The sequence below is a fragment of the Panthera onca genome, chromosome B2, assembly GCF_046562875.1.
Source record: "Panthera onca isolate mPanOnc1 chromosome B2, mPanOnc1 haplotype 2, whole genome shotgun sequence".
NCBI classification, from domain to species: domain Eukaryota; kingdom Metazoa; phylum Chordata; class Mammalia; order Carnivora; family Felidae; genus Panthera; species Panthera onca.
This window is the reverse complement of record NC_138343.1, coordinates 128,661,559-128,683,140: the sequence shown is the minus strand read 5'-3', so window position 1 is coordinate 128,683,140 and position 21,582 is coordinate 128,661,559. Positions and strand designations below refer to the sequence as shown.

Below are 21,582 nucleotides of genomic sequence, written 5' to 3'. Positions count from 1 at the left end.
TACGTGGGTGGGTCCTAAGTGAGAGTATTCTTATGAGAGAAAGAGCACAGACACACAGAGAAGGCCATGTGAAGACAGAGGCAGAGACTAAGTTTGCTGCTACAAGCTAAGGGACACCTGGGCCACCAGAGGCTGGGAGAGTCAAGAAAGGATTGAACAGTCTTCCCTAGAGCCTTCAGAGGGAGCATGGCCCTGCTGATACCTTGATTTTGGACGTCCAAAATCAAGAATGGTGAGAAGAGAAATTTCTGTTAAGTCACCCAATTAGCAATAATTTGTTACATCGGCTCTAAGAAATTAATAGTTACCAAACTGATTATGCCAGTTGAACTTGTTATCATGAGTATATAAACTGATGACGTGAGTGCGAAGAGCTGTAGTTTCTGTGAAAACTAAGCTGAACTTTGAAAAGACTCGATAAAAGTGTTGTTTTTTTAGGGGCGCCTGGCTGGCTCAGTTGGTGGAGCATGAGACTTCTGATCTCAGGGTTGTGAGCGTGAGCCCCATGTTGGGGGTAGGGACTACTTAAAAATAAAATCTTAAAAAAAAAAAAAAGTGTGTTGCTGTTTTAAAATTTAAAGATATTGGCTAATTGTGGGCAAAACAGTTCTAAAAGATTGGAGGAAAATCTAGCAAAAAGCTACAAGGATTCTGTATCGGTGGCTCACAATTATATAATGGAATGTAGTGCATGTGATCTGCACAAGAAGGAGTTAGAGGGTGCCTCAAAGCAGACCCGTATGAAAAAGGTAGAAAAGACCTGGTCCCTAGATTAAATAAGTGGCAACTAAAGAATATTTATATTTTAAGTTAAAATATCTAAGAATAAGTTTTTTTGTGTGTGATAGATACCCTGCTTTATTTAAGTGACCTTTGGATTAACCAAACTATTGGTCCCAGACAAGAGGGGTCCTATTGTACTAGGTGAAGACACATTTGTAATATCTAAGGCCAGTTAGCTTCAAATGCATGTGGGTTTTACCTGATCATCTCTTCAACTGCCACGGCGCCACAGACGCAGGTGACTCCAGGTGAAAATTGTCAGCTGATCAGAATACGATCCTTTTTTTTTTTTTTTTTTTTTTTTTTTACAAGGCCACACCTGTTCAGTCTCAGATATTCCTTGGATGAAATCCTGGGTTAATACTGCTGCCAAGAGATGCAGGCCCTATTACATACACATTCACTAATTTTCCAAAATGCAGTTTTTCCTCCACCCTATTAGAAAATAACATCACTATTTTCTGTCAAATTTGGAAGAGAAATATTTGCTATCTGCAACACTTTTACATCTGTTTCTTTCTTTTTTTAAACATCGTAGACATTACATTTTTTTAAACATTGTTCCTCCGTTGGAGGAACATAAAGCGATGTCACTGACAATATTCTTATGTTACCGAAAATATATCTAATACACTAATGATATGCAACAATTCATTTATTTCTGCCTAATTACCCTTAATTATAAATACAGAATATAGATTTACTAGAGACGATGAATTGTTTCTCTTCAGAAGGGAATGCTATTCATTTTTTCTAAACAGAAAAACTAAAGCATCAATTATATTACTAGTTAAAATAAAACTTGAAAACTAGCATATTCTCCCAAAGTAACAGCAAAAATGCTATAGGACAAATAAATTAATGGCTGTAAAGTATTAACTCAACAAAACCATATTTTACTAAAATATTTTATTGCAATAAGATATTTACTGTGCTCAAAATCAATACAAAGTAAGTTAAAATTATTTACATACAAATGCTGAAACTATAGCTAAAAATAGCCGCTGAGTAACAACAACAGCACAATTTCAGCCTCTAAATCAAATACGTAATTTTCTAAGGATTGTTAACAATGGTAACGAAAAATTACTGATCATGGTTGTTAAATTCACTGGTTTCCATAAAAAGAAATGTCCTTCATCAGGTTTATCTAATGTAAATAACTTATTCCTTTGAAGAGTAACAGAAAAGTCTGATTCATTCATGTATATTATAGTCCAGTGAACTTTATGATTAAATAGTACATTTTCTAAACTTCACAGCTATTTCTCAAACAGATGTTTCCTCTGTATAAATGTCAATGTATACTACATTTCATATTATATATATATAAAAAAAGTATCTACATTAGTTTTTTGTCAGTTTGGAACTAATATCCATGGTGTAACAAAGTATTAACAATTCTGATGTCTGCACTGTGTATACTCAGATATGCTCACAAAAACTAGTCTGTTGATGACTTTAAAAAAATAGATTAAGATGCCAAATAAATCTATTTTATTACGAAATGAAGACTTTGATTAAGAATATATTTTTATTAGGCATTTCGGTAACAAGTCATTACCCTATATATAGTTGATTCATTCAGTGTATTTTTAAAAGTAAATGAATTCCATTGCAGTTTTTCTTGAAGGATAAGAAATCATTTCTCCAGTTGTTGAGGAGTGCTAAAAGCTTCATACACATTAGCAGCAAAGTCTTTCACTTGCTCCATCATCAACAGATCCTAGCAAAGATGACAATAAAACATGACAGTTTGTAACAAGTGTGGATAATTTAAATCCATTTCTGCAATCAAGCAATAAATTTAGCTTTAAGTTTTGTGGCAGTAAGGCCAAAAAGAAAATCACTTAATGCAAGGAATATTTTTCCGCATAAGAAATTCTAGGAGATACTTCTTGCTTAGGTTCTTGTATGAGGAATGGTGGGTGTGGTAAGTATTCAGTGTGACTCCGAGAAGACGACCCAGAAGAGTCTTCAAACGGACTTGTGTATGCCATGTGCTGGGTAAGTATTTGTTCCATAAATGATTACAGTACTAACGATACAAGTGTCAAGGTACCTTGGCTGGAAGCTGACATAACATGGTTGTAAGGTATGTTACTTTTTAGAAGATCTAACCTAGAATGTATGTAGCATGTCATGGGTTCTGCGTACACAAACATAAACTACATACACATACTTCAGAACAAGGGTTCTTAACGGATTTGTGAATGTAAAAACAAGAATTACATTTTTATTTTCATTAACCTTTAAAATCTAGCATTTCTTTCAATTATGAAATTGACAACTGTGACAGCAGGAACATGCTATGCATTTGTCTTCAGTGGAAATAAGACATTGTCACATCATATGATAATTGTGGAAGATACACAAACTGCCATTACATCTTGTTATTTAATGCATGAACAAAGAGGCAATACTGCTACTTCATAAATTTGATTTTAAAAAGTATTTTGAAAACTGTATGTAATTAATTGGCTTTCTTTAAAACCTGTGTATTTTATGATATGCATTTACACACATTATTCTGAGAAGGGGTCCATAGGCTTCACCAGATTGTGAAAAGATCTATGACACAGAAACATTTAAGTGCCTCTCTGGGCATCAGAGAAACAGTAAATGAAAAATGAATCTATCCTTTGTGTTCTCTGTTTCTTAAGTATCAGAAAACTCAAGTGAACTTTAGACCAGTCTTGACCTCAACAAATTCATGGTTAAAGTCTCTAAAGACAACTTGGCATTTTATAGTTAAATATGAGTTAACATAGAGATTATGCTTAAAAGAACTCGTCAATCAATAGTGTAGTATATAACCTACATTCAGTCACACTAAAAATCTTTGAACATTAATATCAATGGTATTTTTATTAGATTAAACTCTTTTGCTTTCATTATCAATTACACAGATTTTAATTACTGTGGTACATAAATTACTTAAGCCTTCAAGCTGCAGGTGGTGTATTTTGCCTGGTTGTATTTCCCACTGGCCTGCCAAGATGAATAGCCTACAGATGAAGCCAGACTCTTACGAAACTGGAGAAAGGTGAAGTTAAGGTTTAAGTGCCAAAAGTCACAAACTTTTTTCTCACACTGATATACATGTGAAAATTAATTTAATATGAAATTAAAAATTTTAAACTAAGTTTTTAATAAAATCTGAGCTTAAGTTAAGCGAAATGAGATTAGCCTTACTCCCTCTTCCTTCTGCAATATGAATGCCTGTCATGGGTGACAGAGATGACAAAGACAACTGAAGAGAACAGTGAGGCAAAATAAGCATGTAAAGGACACAGTAACGACACCATATAGAGAAAGAAACAATCTGTAGTCTTAGTTCTTTTCATGTTGCCAAGCAGAAAGTCCACAGAAGATAATCTAACTTGTCTGAGACACATGGTACCAAGAAGATGCCAGCTTTACGCTTAGCCTGCAGTCTCCTCCCTGTACATTTCTGCAGTAGTTTGGAATTGAGGTGTATTGCAAACAAGTTTCTAATTCTAATACAAGTTTTAGTCTTCTAAAAGTATTGCAACTTGGTTGCAGGGACCCAGAAAAACTGTGTGGGTCCAGAGTTCTTATTTCAATAATATTTGCCTTACTTAATGCATTCCAAAATGGTTTTCTAAGGAAGGATTGAGTTTTAGGTAGTACTGTCTACAGAACTTTTCATGAGCAGATTATTGGTGCATTCTTAATAGTCATATTGATTAATACTAAAATGCTTTACTTCTCCAAGACAATTTTTTAGTTTTTCTCAAAATTTGAGGAACTAGATCACGGTCTCATAACTCAATCTTATTACTAACATAGTTTCATGCCAACCAGAATGTATGTAAAATGTAGTCCAACTGGTGTTGGACTAGAATATGGGGAAAGGTATTCCCAACCTCATAAATTTGCTATATTTTTGTTCTCATGGGGCATTCTACCACACTCTACATGTGATTTAAGTTTTGGTTTCTTTGAACAAATACCACAGGAGAGAAATGTAATTTTATGTCAGACCAATATAACCACAACCAAAAATACAATGTTTTTAAATAATACCTCCAAGCTTTCTTCTTACCTGAACAAAATGACTAGGTGTTTCACTGCAAACTGAATGGATCTGTCCATTTACTATTGGAATTATCTTAGCTAATGGCAGGCTGACACTGGAAAGACTGAAAAATCATCATAGTAATAATTATTTTCTGAAATTATCTTACAGGATCTTAACATTTTAATTATAACACAATATAGTAACTGAAGAGTATTCACAAAATGTATTAAGAAGAAAATAAAAACCATGCACAATTCTACCCCTTAGAAATAACAACTGCAACCGACATCATGGTTAACTTCTTCCAGTAATTTTTATACATATCTGTGCTTTTTAAAAAAAGCTTATTTATTTTTGAGACAGAGCGAGACTGAACATGTGCCTTAGTATGGGAGGGACAAAGAGAGGGAGAGAGAGAATCCCAAGCAGACTCCATGCTGTCAGTGCAGAGCCCGGACGTGGGACTCGATCCTGGGAACTGTGAGATCATGACCTGAGCTGAAATCTAGAGTCGCTCAACTGACTGAGCCACACGGGGTCCCCTTTTGTTTGTTTTTTTAAACACAAGACTCTAACTTCCCAGCAATATTGTTTTGTATTTCTATTAAAGTTATGAACATTTTCCATCTTATTAAAAGTTCTTCACCAAAGTTTTAATCTACTTTTTAATGATTATAAAAAGTAATTCATCCTCTAGCTGTGACAATTTATTTATTCACTTATTAAAAAATTTTTAATGTTTATTTTTGAAAGAGAGAGAGAGAGGGAGAGAGAAAACAAACACAAGTGGGGGAGGGGCAGAGAGAAGGATACAGAGAATCCCAAGCAGGCTGCTCACTGTCAGTGCAGAGCCTGACACGGGGTTCAATCTCACAACTGTGAGATCATGACCTGAGCCAAAACCAAGTCAGATGCTTAACCAACTGAGCCACCCAGGCACCCCAGACTATCCTAAAATTTCTTTAAAAAATTTTTTTTTCAATGTTTATTTATTTTTGAGAGAAAGAGACAGAGTGTGAGTGGGAAAGGGGCAGAGAGAGAGGGAGACACAGAATCTGAAGCAGCCTCCAGGCTCTGAGCTGTCAGCACAGAGCCCGACGCAGGGCTCAAATTCACGAGCCGTGAGATCATGACCTGAGCTGAAGTCGGATGCTTAGCCGACTGAGCCACTCAGGCACCCCATCCTAAAATTTCTTAAGTGTGTCTACTTCTCCCCATTGTCAAACCTAGTCAAGGCTAAGCAGTTTCTTTGGTATGGACTATAGCAGTGACCTAACTTGTAAGTGCTCAACAATCACTTACAATAAGTTGGGTGAATAAATGAATAAATGTTGGTGTGATTATGTGTGATACAATGACTGTTAAATGATGAAACACTTTGGAAACAAATATGAAATAATTTTTATGTGAGTTATACTCAGGTTTATTATGTTAAACATAATACTTCACACCTCAGGCTACCCCAGAAATTTCCTTTCAAACATCATGAAAATGCTGAAGCTATGCTGTGTAACCATATGCTAATCTAACCAGTGTTCTATGCTGAGATTTGAGGCAATGGATAAAAAGAAAACAGGAGTGCAGAGATTTATGTATTCCTGAGAAAATTAGGCATTATTCTCCTTCTTGGTAGCATTTTTCAGAATGTCATGTTTTTGTTTACATGTTTGATGTCTCTCTTTGTATATTACTTTTTCTTCATTAGAAACTGAAGACACCACTACCGTACAAGGTCTGTGAGGTTAGGTACAGTGGCTATTTTACTAACTGTATTTTATCCCAGCACTTGGTAAAGTTTCCTTCTCCATAAAGCAATCTAAGTGATTCTATAATGTAAGTCCCATCATATCACTCTCCTGCCACTTCTCTAGTGGCTTCCCAGCATTCTCAAGCTGACAACCATAATCTGTATGTGCTGAATTCTCCAACTTGGTCTCACATCACCCTTCTCCTAGTTCCATCTGTTCAGCTACCACACCAGCTTCTTCCAGGTCCTCAAGTGAACCTTGGTCCTCCACTTTTCAAAGTCTTTGCCCTGTGGCTTCTGCCCTAAATGTCAACTGCCTCGCTCTAGTCCAAGGCCATATTTAATGCTCATCTTTTAATTCTCAGTTCAAATTATTTCCTCAGGGGAACTGCATGACATTCCATGTTTGTTCAAATACTTTTATTACATGTTCAATGTTCTTTTCCTTCTAATACTTATCATAGTTTGTACACCTGTTTGTCTATTTCTCCTACTAGACTGTAAGATCCATGAGGACAGAGACCTAGTTCAGTGCTTGATACATAGTAGTTGTTTAACAAATAGATGCCAGATGAATGGACAAACTGGCATCTCTGTCTCCTCTCTTCTGAGTTCATGTCTATGGCCATTTCTTCTTTGTGTGTTTCTTTCCTTAACTGATATGTCCACAATGCTATTAACCTCTTTGTATAATACACACAGTTTGCAAACATTTCCACCAACATATCATTTGCATTCAATAGCAGTATAAAACTAATAAAACCTGTTTGATCTGTAAGTTTAAAGTTTTACAGCCACACCTATCATTTTCTTTTGTAAAGTTCTTTACTTTCATTCTTAGAAGAGCTTTCTCCATCTTGAGCTCTGACAAATATTCATCTGTTCATTTATGTTTTTTATGTTTATTTATTTTTGAGAGAGAGAAACCAGGGGAGGGACAGATAGAGAGGGAGACAAAGAATCTGAAGCAGACTCCAGGCCCCAGCTGTCAGCACAGAGCCCAAGGTGGGGCTCGAATTCATGAACCGTGAGATCATGATCTGAGCTGAAGTAAGACACTTAACCAACTGAACCACCCAGGTGCTCCATATTCATTTATGTTTTTATTGTTTAAACCTCTTGAATTTTTTTTGGCTATCTGTGTGGTACCAAAGAGTCTAACTTTATTATTATTATTATTAATTTACATCAGTCGTTGTAAAATGACTAATCTGTCTTACTATCATTTGCTAAATAACACGTCTTCCTCACTTTCATCATGTACTAATATCCTCCTGTATATTTTTGAGACTGTTTCTGGATTTTACATCCTGTCTCAATGGTTTATCTATTATGAATAACAGATTATTCTAATAATTGCACCTTATATATTTTATAGGGAAAGTATACTTATCGCTTACTTTTCTAATCATTTCTTGAATATATTATGTGCATATAGTATATGTAGTATATACAAGAATACAGTAAAACCTTAGTTTGCAAGCATAATTTGTTCCGGAAACATGCTTGTAATCCAAAGCACTCATATATCAAAATGAATTTCAAGAACCATTGGCTCAGCTGTGATCATGTGACATTCAGTGTCACGTACCATCTCTCGTTTATCAAGTTAAAATTTATTAGAAATGTTTGCTCATCTTGTGGAACATTCTCAGAACAAGTTACTTGCAATCCAGGGTTTTACTGTATACACATATATAATACATACACCCATATATAATTTGTTTTTGTTAGTTAGCATCACTTTTCAGTTGATTCTCTTGAATCAACTGAGGGTTCTGCATCATTAATTGGAGTACACATAATTAATGATATTTTGTCTCTTTACTGATAATTGGAAATATTTTTTCTTGGCTTATTGTAATGGCTAGAACTTTCACAACATGTTAAACAATAGGAATAACAGTAGGCATAATGAAAATATTTCTAGTATTAAGTCATGGAGTATAAAAGTAGGTTATCGATATAGAAAAGAAAAAAAACTTAAGCTAGGAAATATCTACTGAATACTTAGAGTATGTAACAAAATATGAAAGGGCATAAAATAGTTTCTGACTTTGTGAGGAGGCTTAAAATATAACTGAGGAATACAATTCCCGTTCTAGGTGAAAAATGTAGGTTGTACAGGCAAGTACAGTAGTGAGTACTATAGGGAGTTCAAACAAGAAGACTACAATGGCTATGTGGTTATAACACATTTTTTATAACTCTTCAGTGTATAAAATCAAGTACTTGTGTAAAACAACTGTTATAATTCTTTATCACTACTCAGGAAATAACTAATACCTTGCTAGGTAGAGATTATAGTGAAGTTTTATTAATCAGAGCACCTTGATTTAGGGAAGTATATAGGGGCTGAAATTTATTTTTGTATCACTTAAAAGAGTTCCTAAAAAAGATTTTAGGGTGATATTTAAGTTGTCTCAGAAAATACATTTTATGGCTGTAAGCATTCCAAATCCTCAATGCTAATTGGAAATTATTCTTTTTATACAATAAAGAAGAGTTCCAAAGAAATGAATAATTTCTTGCCCTATGTATTTAAGAATTGAATTGGATATTGCACATACATACTTCATATCACTTACTGTTTATCTTAATTTTAATGGACCAATTTATAGTCAGTTAACATTGATTTAGTAGCTATTATTTTCTGAGTTTAATATAAAAAACTTCAAAGCAGGTTATTAAAGAGTATAAATTCTAATAGGAGAGCCAAGGTACTCATGCTGAGATAAGGATATAATAAAACCATATGATACATTTTAGCAGAATGAATGCATGACTTAGAAATAATTATGATTAAAATTACTAACAATTACACTAAATACTCCCAATCTTACAAGAAGAGCTAAAAATGAATACATTATGTTGTTGTAAAAGTAGGAGATAATTCATGAAATAGGAATCTATAACAAGAATGCCTGCTTATCATAATGGCCAAACTACTGAATTACGTAGGCCAATTATGGCTTGCAGTACTTAAATATGTTTTCAGTTTTATATTCTAAAGAGTTAAAAAAAAAAAAAAACCCCAACAATCTTAAGAATTGGGATTTGGCCTGCAGAAAGACAGCTTGACAACCTAAGTATTTCTATATGGTGGCAAAATTTTGGGAAGAAATGAGGTTTTTAATACTGAATTCAGAAGGAGTTTCTACTAATGAAGGAGTCATTAGTTTAAGGGAGTTTAATTTGTTGAAAGTGATCAATCAAATTTATCCTCTATGATTTTTTTATTACCTGGAACAAAAACACATCCAAAGCACTCCTTTGTTAGAGCCTTCATTACTCACAACATTTTATGTCATCTTACCTACTCATGGAGTTGCTACGTTGCAGTTCCTGTTCAGTAGGTCGAAAGAACTCAGCCATGTTGTCTAGCAGTCTGCTAAAACCTCGGTTTAAACATGTATTCAAAACTGTACTAAAATCTGGACTACACAAAAAAAGAAGGATAGCTTGCGTTTTAGATTCTCAGTGGAAAAGGAAATAAATTCAATAAGTATGTTGTTATCTTTGACAGCCACCAACATTTCTAGTCACAACCTACTTTTTATAGCCTAAAATGCTGTTAAGAATATATCAAGGGGTTAATCTTTAAAAATTAAGCATAAAAAGGAAGTTTATTATTTAGCACAACAAAACGAGAATTTGCATCCATTTTGCCAGATTTTCTTTTATTATTCAGCACTTTGTACAATGTGTTTTCAAGAATTTCAGTAACAGTATTACTTCTCTTCAAGGAACTCCTGAAGAAGAATCATCTTATAGTCACAGATACTGGTTTGCTTCACATATTCTATCATGACATCTCAGAAAATTTTGGCATCATGTACAGGTGAGAAACTGGATACTTAGGGATGAAGAAATTTGTCCAAAGGTATATATAATTAGTAAGTGGGGAGCTAGAATTTGAACCCAGGCCTTTCTGTTTTTAAAGTTCAAGCTCTTTTTGTTATGCTACGTTAGTATCTCACAAAACCTCTTTGATATAAAGAATAATATACATATGCTATTAAAGTTAGAAAATGCCTACTTCAACAGATTAGTTTGATCTTTGAAATGCAGAAATCTTAAACCAGACCAGCTCATGGGAGTGGTGGGCTAGGGGCTATCCATCTGGGAATTATCAGCATACAGACAGTAGTTAAAGCCGTGTATGAAATTGCTTAGGGCAGCTGAGGATGAAATAAGAACAAATACCTTGGAAAATGAATGTTTACAAGAAAGACGGACATAGAGGAAACTAGAAGAAATAATCTGAATACAGGGAGAGAAATCAGGAAATGACACTTATGGAAGCCACACGAGAAAAGAATTTCAAGAAAGGCTTAATCAACAGTGTTAATCATCAGAGAAAAGTTAAAAAAGGTGAACATCACAGGTTGATCAGTTTTGGCAAAAGATCACTGATGACCTTTTCTAAAACTTCGTGGAGTGAGGTGGTGAAAACCTGAGTAAGAAAAAATGTGAAAAAAAGAAGAAAGAAAAAAGAAAAAATGTGGAGAAGGCGATCGTAGAAAGTCTGAGTTAACCTTTAAATTTGTTGATTTTCAGCACATTATGAAAATATCTTAGAAGCAGAGGATATAATTTCCTCAGGAAACAGAACTGGAGAAAGTGGTCTTAAATTATCCTTAGGATAAAAGAAATTTCCAGATTCTCCAGTGATAAAACCACCTCGAAGAGTTAAGTGGCTCCACCGAGGCTGAATAGCTAACAAACAGGAAAGTCCATCTTCAATCTAGGTCTTCCAGTCTCCTAATGCATAGTCTGGTGCTTTCTCCATTGTTAACACCCTGGCTGTGTTCTGGGTGACTTAAAAATAGTAATACTCAATTTAGGGAAGATGTGAGATTTTTATCACTCAAAGTGTGCGTGTGTGGCGGGGGGGGGGGGGGGAAGTGTACATAGATCAGCACATGTACACATGTGGTACCATGAGGATTAGCTGGAGCTGGCTACCTCCAGCTCACAAGTGCATTTCTCCCCAACTCCCCAACTCCTCAAGTCAGTATCAAGTGATTTCAAGTTGGTAGTCAGAACGGCTGCAGCTACAATTTCAGTTTCTGTTCTGTTTTGTTTTTAAATGCTAGTTGTTAAACATTTCCTTACATACTGGGTCTACCAGAATCACCTCTGAAAGCTTTTTTTCAAAATATAAATGCTAACTATCTTCCAGTCCCTCAACTAGTATTTCAGATTCTCTAGCCTAAGGAAGTGGGTGAGGAAGGCATGGGCATCTTGAAACAAATCCATTTTTCTCATTACCTTAATAAAAGAATTAGGAAATCCTACCTAAATGCAGGAGAATAGATTCAAAATGTAATTTTCACAAGATACCATGTTGCATATGTTGTTCAGGAAAAACTAAAAAAACGGTCATAAGTACATTCAAATAGAAACACATGTTTTCTGTTACAAGTAGTATACATACCTTTCCAACATGTCTCTGGTTTCATTGAGTAGTTTAATAGTGGTGACATCTCTAGGAGAAAGCCCACAGGCCTGTGAAATTAAAATGCCATACTTTAGGGTTTCAAATATTAATACAGGTATGATGACAGTAATCATATTAATAAACCTCAAGAGTTCAGAAAATCTACAAGTCTATGTTCTATCAACAATGAAGAAATGTTAAACTAAGAAAAAAAAAACAACTGTATAAGTTCATGTGTACAGGTAAGTACTATTTAAAACATGAGTTAGTATCTTAGTTTTTGTAAATAATGTTGCAATGAACATAGGGGTGCATATTATCTTTTCAAATTAGTGTTTTTATTTTCTTTGGGTAAATACCCAATAGAATTATTTGCTCATACAATATTTCTATACATACACACAATGGAATATTACACAGCCATAAAAGGATGAGACTGTGACACCTGAGACAACACAGATGGATCTAGAGGGTATTATGTTAGGTCAAATAAGTCAGACTAAGAAAGACAAATACCATATAATTTCCCTCACATGTGGAATATAAAAAAATGAATAAATAAAAAGCACAATCAGACCTTTATAGAGAAAAAACTGACATAAACTGAGACCATATAGGGAACAAACTGATGGTTGCCAGAGGGGAGGGTGGTGAGGGGTTGGGCAAGATGGGTGAAGGTCAGTGTGAGATATAGGCTTCCAGTTACGGAATAAGTAGGTCACGGGAATAAAAAGCACAGCATAAAGAATATAGTCAATGATGCTCCCATAGGGATATATGGGGACAGAAGGTAGTTACCCTTCTGGTGAACACAGCATAACGTATAAATTTGTGGAATCTCTATGCTGTACATGTGAAACTAATGTAACATTGTGTGTCAACTGTACTAAAAAAATGAGTCAAAGTAAAATTATACTTTATAAGATCCTTGTTTATCTGGCCCCTCTTGAACACATTTCTAGAATATATTTACAATGAAAACGATTGTCTTTTCAGGTTGCAGAGGCCTGGCATTTTTTTTTTTTCTTTTATTGGTAAAACATTTTATTAAAATGTGTGTCTTTTTTCATCAAGTCTAGTCTAGTCTGGAGCTCTGTGTGCCCTTTTGATCTAAAGTTTCAGGGTTTAATTCAGTGCAGGTAAGATCTGGTCTGTCATTCCTTTCTTCAACTATTCTTTTGAATCTTTTTTTTTTTTTTTTTTTTTAGCTCCACTGTTGAATTTTAAAATTTGGAAACTGTTTTATCATTCCAGAAAGTTTTTTTAATACTCTCATTGCATGTCCTTGAGATTCTAATTTGTAAGTAAGTTTTCTCCTATTTCTTTCATTAATTCTGTTCTATCCATTCTGTTTGTTCAGTTTAGCCTCTATCCTGTAGGTCACAGGGTTCCCTCAAATGGCAGCAACCTTTATTTGGCCTACTCATGAAGGTAGGGTCTCTGAGCACCCGAACAGTTCTACCTTTGGGGTATCTAGGGGAGGGAAAAACAGCAGGCAAGGAAAACCATGGCAATATTTGTTCTAATGGAGTCTCTAGGTTAAGGCATGGCTTAGGAGCCTCTCTGGTTTGTCAAATAAGATATCCTTCTCTTAACTGTAAAGAATGGGTATAACCCAATTACATATGAAAAAAAACCCAATAATTATTAAAAAACGAGATATTATAACCTGCAATCTTTGACATTTTTCTTGTTTGTTTATTTTGCACACAAGCTGGGGAGGGGCAGAGGGAGAAGCAGAGAGAGAAGCCCAAGCAAGCTGCATGCCCAGCGCATATCATGACCTGGGAGGAAAATCAAGAGTCAGATGCTCAAGCGACTGAGCCACCCAGGCACCTCTTTCTTCCTCTTCGTCTATAAGTAATTTAAATCACAACTTCCCAGGACACACCAGTGTGCAGCAACACCATAAATGGTAACTGTCAGAGTAGGTCTTCTTTGTTTCTCAGTTGGATGACGAGAACTCCCTTCTGTCTATTTTGATACTGCCATCACTGCTTCATTTTAAAAAGCAGATTGTGTAATTGTGGTAGTGGCCTGATTAAAATGGATCTTTGTCTATAAACTGAAGTTTGGACTCTTCATCTTGGCATACAAAGCTCTTCATGATCTTGCCCCAGCTATCAGCTATATCCTCCGTTACTGCATCTCTTATAAATATGGTTTAGCCACATGAACTGAATTTGTCTCCTGTATTCCCCAAATATAATGAACATATGTGTCTTGTTCATTTTATATATGAATCATCCATCATGGTGTCTATCACATAACTAATACTCAATAAAAATCTGCTGAATATCTAATCTAAAATTATGTTTCTAAGTAGAAATTAGTCATAATTGCTGTTTGTTTTCTAAATTAATGAAGTTTGAAGTAAATGAGATACAGGGCTTTACTTATTTATCTTTTAAAGTTTATTTGTTTATTTTGAGAGAGACAGATAGCGCTAGTAGGGGAAGGGCAGAGAGAGGAGAGAGAATCCCAACTAGGCTCTGTGCTGTCAGCACAGAGCCCCATGCGGGGCTCAAACCCACACAACTGTGAGATCATGACCGGAGCCTAAACTAAGAGGTAAACACTTAACTGACTGAGCCACCCAGGTGCCCCTGAAATACATGGTTTTAAATCAATTACATTTCAAGAGCCTCAGAATTCTAAATTTCAAGGGATAGTACAAAATTTTTAAAAATTCAGAGTAACTGGTTTAGTTACATGGTTATGAATTAATCACCTGAACTGCTAATGGAGTTTCTTCATCTGGCATCATATAATGGCATAACAAAGATTTGGATCCGTCTTTATTAACCCAAGAAGAAGATTTATGCTGCTCCACGAGATCTCGGATTTCTTTTAGTTTTTGCTCCAAGTCCAAGAGGGACAAAGAATGTTTAAGAGAAACACTAGAAACAGAGAAAAGGGAAATAGGATAAACTGAAGCTATACACTCTTTTCTTAACAGGTTGCTCTCTGAGATCTAGTCAAACCTGAAAGCGCTGACTGAAATCACTACCGTATATTACAAAATCAGCCATCAGTTCAGTGTCATTATCTCAGAGCCACATCAAATCTTGTGGCAGATTTCATAAGAATCTTTAAAGTATCATCACTTTGAATATATTTTAATATGTATTTGATGTTTCAGCCCACTGTAATTATAGATACTGCTGATATAAATGGAAGACAACAGGCTCAGAGGCAGATTTGAAAGTAGGTCTTTTATCTCTGACCCAAATGTTTCTGGTTTGTTTGGAAGTCAATCAATAAACAATGAAACATTAAAACTTTCCCCTTAGTATCAAAAGATTGACACTAACAAAGAAAATGGATTCACAACGCAGTATCCCAGGGCTGTGTCTGTATTAGGTTACAAAGAATTTCACAAACCACCATTTGTCAAATCACCAGCTTCACTAGAACAATTCTAATTTGTCTTTTATTCACCAGAATCAGGAAGTTAGAGAAGCCACAGCAAAATGCCTTACCTTCCTAAAATCTTCTGCACAGCTTGTTTAATGACAGTGATCAATTCTGTCAGGCCTATTAAAAGAAAAACAAAAGGCTTGTTCACTTTTTGAATTCCTCAAAAACACAAATGAACAAATTAAAATTAGTTTCCAGGTCACAAATAAGAATCTTACCATCTCCAAGGAGGTGTTGAATACTTGATAAATACTGCTGTTGGACATCTGGGGGAGCAAGAACTGTCTGTACAAAACAGAAATAAGGTTAAATCACCCAATATTACTAGTAAATAAATAATATAAAAGTTTACGATCACATGAAATATAAGATATGTATTTTAGAGGGGAGCCTGGGTGGTTCAGTCAGTCAAGTGTCTGACTCTTGATGTTGGCTCAGGTCATACTCTCGCTGTCGTGAGATACAGCCCTGCTTTAGGGTCCACTGGGCTGAGTGTGGGGCCTGCTTGGGATTCCATCTTTCCCTCTCTCTCTGCCCCTCTCCCTCCAAAATAAATAAATAAACTGTTTAAAAAAGAAAAAATATATTTTATACAAATTATCAAGATAAGTAATATTCAGTTAAATTCTGAACCTCTTGGGAAAAAGGGCAGTATCTATGAAGGTCTATTAAACTTACAGTGCCATTTTTGCCAACTGCTGCATTATCCAGGTAAATATATCCACCAATTATGTTTAACTGGACTCGCAAAAGAACAACCAGCATACAAGTACTGTATACTGCTACGATACTTCTTGTGAAACCTTCACAGAGAAAAGAAAACCATTGGGTACTATTATGAAAACAAACAAATGTGTAAAATGACAAACTAACTCTATGGTTATTTTCTCACAACATGACTTTAAAAATAGATTTGTAAATGTTTTAAGGACAAAAATATATCAATTCAAAATATTCATAATTTCCTTACAACTTGGTTGCTTAATGTAAATTAGATATGATCCCTTAATTGAAACAATAACCAATATATTAAGTGAAAGGTTATATATATGTTGTTAGCTTAGAAAGGAGAACAAGGAAGGACTGGGAAACACTAAGAGTTGCAGCCTCAAAGCTCTGAGTGGTCCCGGGAGCTAGCTGAGAGTAAGAGAAGAGGGCTGTGTATGGAAGAACTCCAGACTGCAATGCAGGTAAAGGAGGATGAGCCCATTTAAGGGCTGGAAAAAGGTATAGATGGGGGATACCCAGAGACTAGGCTTCACAGCAGCCTAGGACAGAGTGTTGGAAACAGAGGAAAGAATAAGTTTATTGGCTGTTGCCAAGAGGTCTAGAAGGAGGAAAGTGTCCAGTGGATTTAGTAACACAGAAGTTACCGCTGATGCTTGTGAGATCTGTTTGGGTGGAGACACAGAAGTGGGCGCCGGGCTGTAGTGTGTCAAACAATGAGTGGAGGAAAAATGAGTGGGAGTGAAGAAAAGGGAATGTAGAAGTCTTTGGTAGTATATAAGGGGTGGCTGAATAAAGGTCTAATTTATTTTTAAATAGGTAAAGCTTAAGCATGATTCAGTCGAGAAGGATTAGATGAATAGATGGGAAAATGTAAGAATAACTGGTGGCATAAAGTTCTGAGATGTGTGTGTGTGTATATATATATATATGTATATGTACATATATATATACACATATGTAAGTAGAGGCCCCAGGGCAGCTCTTTGTTTCAAAGTTTCATCACTAATGAAATTTTGCATACAATGTCAAAGTAAAGTTACTATCTGGATGAGAGTAAAAACTTCCCTTAAAACATATGTTTTCACTCTTATATGGATCCTAAGAAACTTAACAGAAGACCATGGGGGGAAGGGAAGGGGGGAAAAAAAGTTAGAGAGGGAGGGAGCCAAACCATAAGAGACTCTTAAAAACTGAGAACTGAGGGTTGGTGGGGGCTGGGGGAGAGGGGAAAGTGGGTGGTGGGCATTGAGGAGGGCATCTGTTAGGATGAGCACTGGGTGTTGTATGGAAACCAGTCTGACAATAAATTTCGTATCAAACAAACCGTAATAGTACATCCACCAGTACCTAATGTAGGCATATGCAGTCTAGGACAGGTTTACGTACCATAACAATATCAACAGTAATATTACCACCACCACTAACGTTTACTGAATACTTTCTATGACCAAATATTGATCAACTCGCTTTGGGAGAATTATTTAATATGGGCAACAACTCTGTGGGGTAAACAAGAGTCATCCATGTAATAGAGTATAAATATTTCCTTTGTAAATATATTAATAATGTGCTGTCACATAGAGTAGGTAGACTTACTTATTATCTTTAGATCCTCCCATATTTCTAACTTGTTTGAAGGCCTAAAGAAGTAAATCAGAAAATATGAAAACAGTAATCAGGTAATCTAAAGGAAAACTTAAAACTTCATAGCTTTATATTTAATTATATTTTATTACAGGATAAGTACAGGAAACAAACCCCATGAAATATAATAAAAGAACAATTGTAATTCCAGTAACCAAAGATAACAACCATTTCACTAGTATGTTGGTATATATCCTTTCAGTCTTTATCTTCCTTCTGAGCATATGCATATATGTATTGTGGAGTTATACAGGAAAATCAAGAATAACGTTTATTTCTTTCCTTTATTTACCATTTTACAAATAACGAAGCACATCAGTAATTCTTCAAAGGTAAATAATGAAGAACTTTTTGTTTTAAAGTATCGTTACTTTAAATATAGTAAATATATATTTGATGTTTCAGCCCACTGTAGCTATTATTCTTATTAATGTTCAAATTGCCCATCTTTGACCATTGGGGATACTATCCAAGTTGGTTCCTGAATCCTTCTAACATCACCCTATTAGTCTTTGATAGCTTCCTTGCTTACTGACAAGAAAAGCTGTTCTGGGTTCATCTTGTTCAATTCTTGCTATGGACCTGACATCACCCATTTCTCCAAGAGTCCTGGTTCCTTACAGCAGAGAATGGTAGTCTGTGACTGGAATCTTCGATTAAGGATATTCATTGCTGGGGCACCTGGGTGGCTCAGTTGGTTAAGCATCCAGTTTCAGCTCAGGTCATGATCTCAGGGTTCATGAGTTCAAGCCCGACATCGGGTGAGCTCGAGCCCCACTTCAGATGAGCTTGAGTCCCGCTTCGGGTGAGCTCGAGCCCTGCTTCAGGTTCCGTGCTGACAGTGCAGAACCTGCATGGGATTCTCTGTCTGCCCCCTCTCTCTCAAAAATAAATTTAAAAAATTAAAAAAAAAAAAGAAAAGGATATTCATTGCTACTGGAGACATCACTGTTTCTAAGCCTTTCTGGTAGAGTAAGCTAGTAAATATGTATTTATTTGCATGTACATATATTCAAAGAGATAAAATGTCATGAATTTGTACTGATACTTTTTTTTAAATGTTTATTTATTTATTTTGAGAGAGAGAGCAAGTGCTGTAGGGCAACAGAGAAAGGAGGAGAGAGACAAAGAATCCAAGCAGGCTCTGCACTCATGCAGAGCCTGACGTGGGACTTGAACTCACGAACTGCAAGATCATGACCTAAGCCGAAATCAAGAGGTGGATGCTGGATGCTTAACTGACTGAGCCACCATAATGATACGTCCAATTCAAAATTAGGATGACAGGATTTTTAACTTCATCTCCTTGATCTTACATCTGTATTTTTTTCCCCCACACTAGCAATCAGTGACACCAATGTAATTACCAATTTGCTTCATCCCTCACTCTATGCACAAGAGTCTCAGAATACCAATAGCAACATTGAAGAGTTTTAAGGGTTTGTTCACCTGGCATAATTTCCCTTTGCGGTTAGAACACCAACTACATATTTAGGTGAATTTGATTTATTTTACGATCTCTTTTTTGACATTGCTTTGCAAACACTAAATACAGTTTTATAAATATGTAAAATATCTGCATGGTTCCAAAGTCAAATTCACACAGCAATGTACCTTCAAAGAAGTCTGTTCCTATTCCTCTTTATTCTCCCCCTTCACAGGCAACTGTTAAAAAAATTTAACTTACCATTGTTTTGCTTTAAGTTTATTTATTTTGAGAGAGAGCACGTGAGCATGTGCACAAATGGGGCTGGGGAAGAAAAGAGAAGGAGAGAGAGAGAATCCCAAGCAGGCTCCATACTGTCAGCAGAGAGCCCAACATGGGGCTCAAACCCATGAACCGTGAGATCATGGCCTGAGCCGAAACCATGAGCTAGATGCTTAACTGACTGAGCCACCCAGGTGCCCCACCGTTGTTTTGCTTTATATAAGCAAATATGCATAAAGATTCCTATCTGCCCCCTTAGATAAATAACATAGTATACACCTTTGTCTTTACTGTTAAAAAATATATATCTATATACCATCAAATCCCATCAAATCCTGGAAATCATTCCACTGAAGTACACAAATAATAGCCATCTCTCTTTTATTTTCTTCTTCTCCGTTTTTAACCTTGGCATAGTGTTCCACTGTGTGGAGCTATCACGTAGATGGAGTTCAGTGCTTCTCAAACCACCTATATGGAAGGACCAGTTTTATTTTTCTTTCCTGTTTCCAATCTATCACAGACTGATACTTTTGTAAAATACAATAAAAATAAATTCTGAGGAAAATAAAATTTAAAAAAAACCCACAAAGACATACAAACTACAAACCCATATTCTTTATTACTATTTCAGACATAAATTTACATTTCAATAAGTTGAGCTACCAATACAATTGTGGGATATTACTAGCTTCTTATCTTTCTTTGCCACTGAACTGACCTTAGAGCTTTAGTTATCTCCTCCCTAGACGACACAAGTTCAAGACATATGGTGTAGGGGCGCCGGGGTGGCTCAGTCGGTTAAGCAGCCGACTTTGGCTCAGGTCATGATCTCGTGGTCTGTGAGTTCAAGCCCCGCGTCAGGCTCTGTGCTGACAGCTCAGAGCCTGGAGCCAGTTTCGGATTCTGTGTCTCCCTCTCTCTGACCCTCCCCCATTCATGCTCTGTCTCTCTCTGTCTCAAAAATAAATAAACGTTAAAAAAAAAAATTTAAAAAAAGAACAGCAAAGATAAATGAGTTTAAAAAAAAAAAAAAAAAAGAGAGAAAAGACATATGGTGTAAATCAAGCGGTACAAGGTACCGCTGCAACCTGAAACTAATGTTCAAGACTTGTGGTGGAATATATTCTGAATAAATTGGAAATTAAACAAAATTCAAAGGTCAGGTATTTTAATGCAAATAAACCACTTTTTCTTTTGAATGTCACTTCAAAAAAATTTCAAAGTGCTTTTTATAGAAATCTAAATAGGGGCGCCTGGGTGGCTCAGTCGGTTAAGCCTCCGACTTCAGCTCGGGTCACGATCTCACCGTCCGTGAGTTCGAGCCCTACGTCGGGCTCTGGGCTGATGGCTCGGAGCCTGGAGCCTGCTTCCGGTTCTGTGTCTCCCCCTCTCTCTGCCCCTTCCCTGTTCATGCTCTGTCTCTCTCTGTCTCAAAAATAAATAAACGTTAAAAAAAAAAAAATTAAAAAAAAAAAAAAGAAATCTAAATAAAACAACATAAGAAAACGGCAGTTCCAAAAGTTTCAACATAGGAAGTACTTAGTGGTGGGGCAAATTAGGTATGTGTCTTCAAACTATATTTATCTGGGGGGACTGAGGTGAGATGGGGAAGAGTTATAGTCACCCAGGACATTTCTTCATGTTGACATCACCATCACTAGATGTCAAAAGTAGATTTAAACTTAGAGTTATCAGATGAGTAAGTTCTGGAGAGCTACTGGAGAGCATGGGGAGTACAGTTAATAATATTGCATTGTATGCTTGAAATTGCTAAGAGTATATCTTTAGAGTTCTCACTACAAAAAAGAAAATGGTAACTAGGTGAGGTGATGGATATGTTAATTAGCTTGACTGTGGTAACCATTTTTTTTTTTTAATGTTTACTTATTTATTTTTGAGAGAGAGAGAGTGCGCATGCACAAGTGGGAGACATATCTGGGTATTTCTCTTTCTCCAATGTACATCCCTCTGAGTAAATGCACACAGGTCCCTTTAGAAAAATATCGGGGGACTCATTACTGCGCACACTTGCTGAAATATTGCAGGGATCTTTTCCCTGG

The 21,582-nt window shown here is 35.8% G+C and overlaps 1 protein-coding gene across 3 annotated transcripts in view; it reads right to left on the bottom strand.

Annotated features, from left to right (window-relative positions):
- Positions 1-762: 762 nt before the first annotated feature.
- The window catches only part of PEX3 (peroxisomal biogenesis factor 3), a 34,161-nt gene continuing 13,341 nt past the window's right edge, over positions 763-21,582 (bottom strand). The window contains exons 4-13 of one of the 3 annotated variants that reach the window (XR_009605324.3): positions 17,764-17,807; positions 16,117-16,241; positions 15,657-15,723; positions 15,501-15,555; positions 14,750-14,918; positions 12,016-12,086; positions 9,892-10,014; positions 4,853-4,949; positions 2,348-2,509; positions 763-1,146 (exon numbers count right to left, since the gene is read on the bottom strand). Coding sequence is in view for 1 of the 3 variants with exons in the window: in XM_060616832.2 (XP_060472815.1) it covers positions 2,426-2,509; positions 4,853-4,949; positions 9,892-10,014; positions 12,016-12,086; positions 14,750-14,918; positions 15,501-15,555; positions 15,657-15,723; positions 16,117-16,241; positions 17,764-17,807 (835 nt within the window). In the remaining 2 variants the exon portion in view is untranslated. Of the gene's footprint in view, positions 1,150-1,677; positions 2,510-4,852; positions 4,950-9,891; positions 10,015-12,015; positions 12,087-14,749; positions 14,919-15,500; positions 15,556-15,656; positions 15,724-16,116; positions 16,242-17,763; positions 17,808-21,582 lie in introns of those variants that run through there. The other 2 variants (XR_009605323.3, XM_060616832.2) reach the window with 2 other exon arrangements.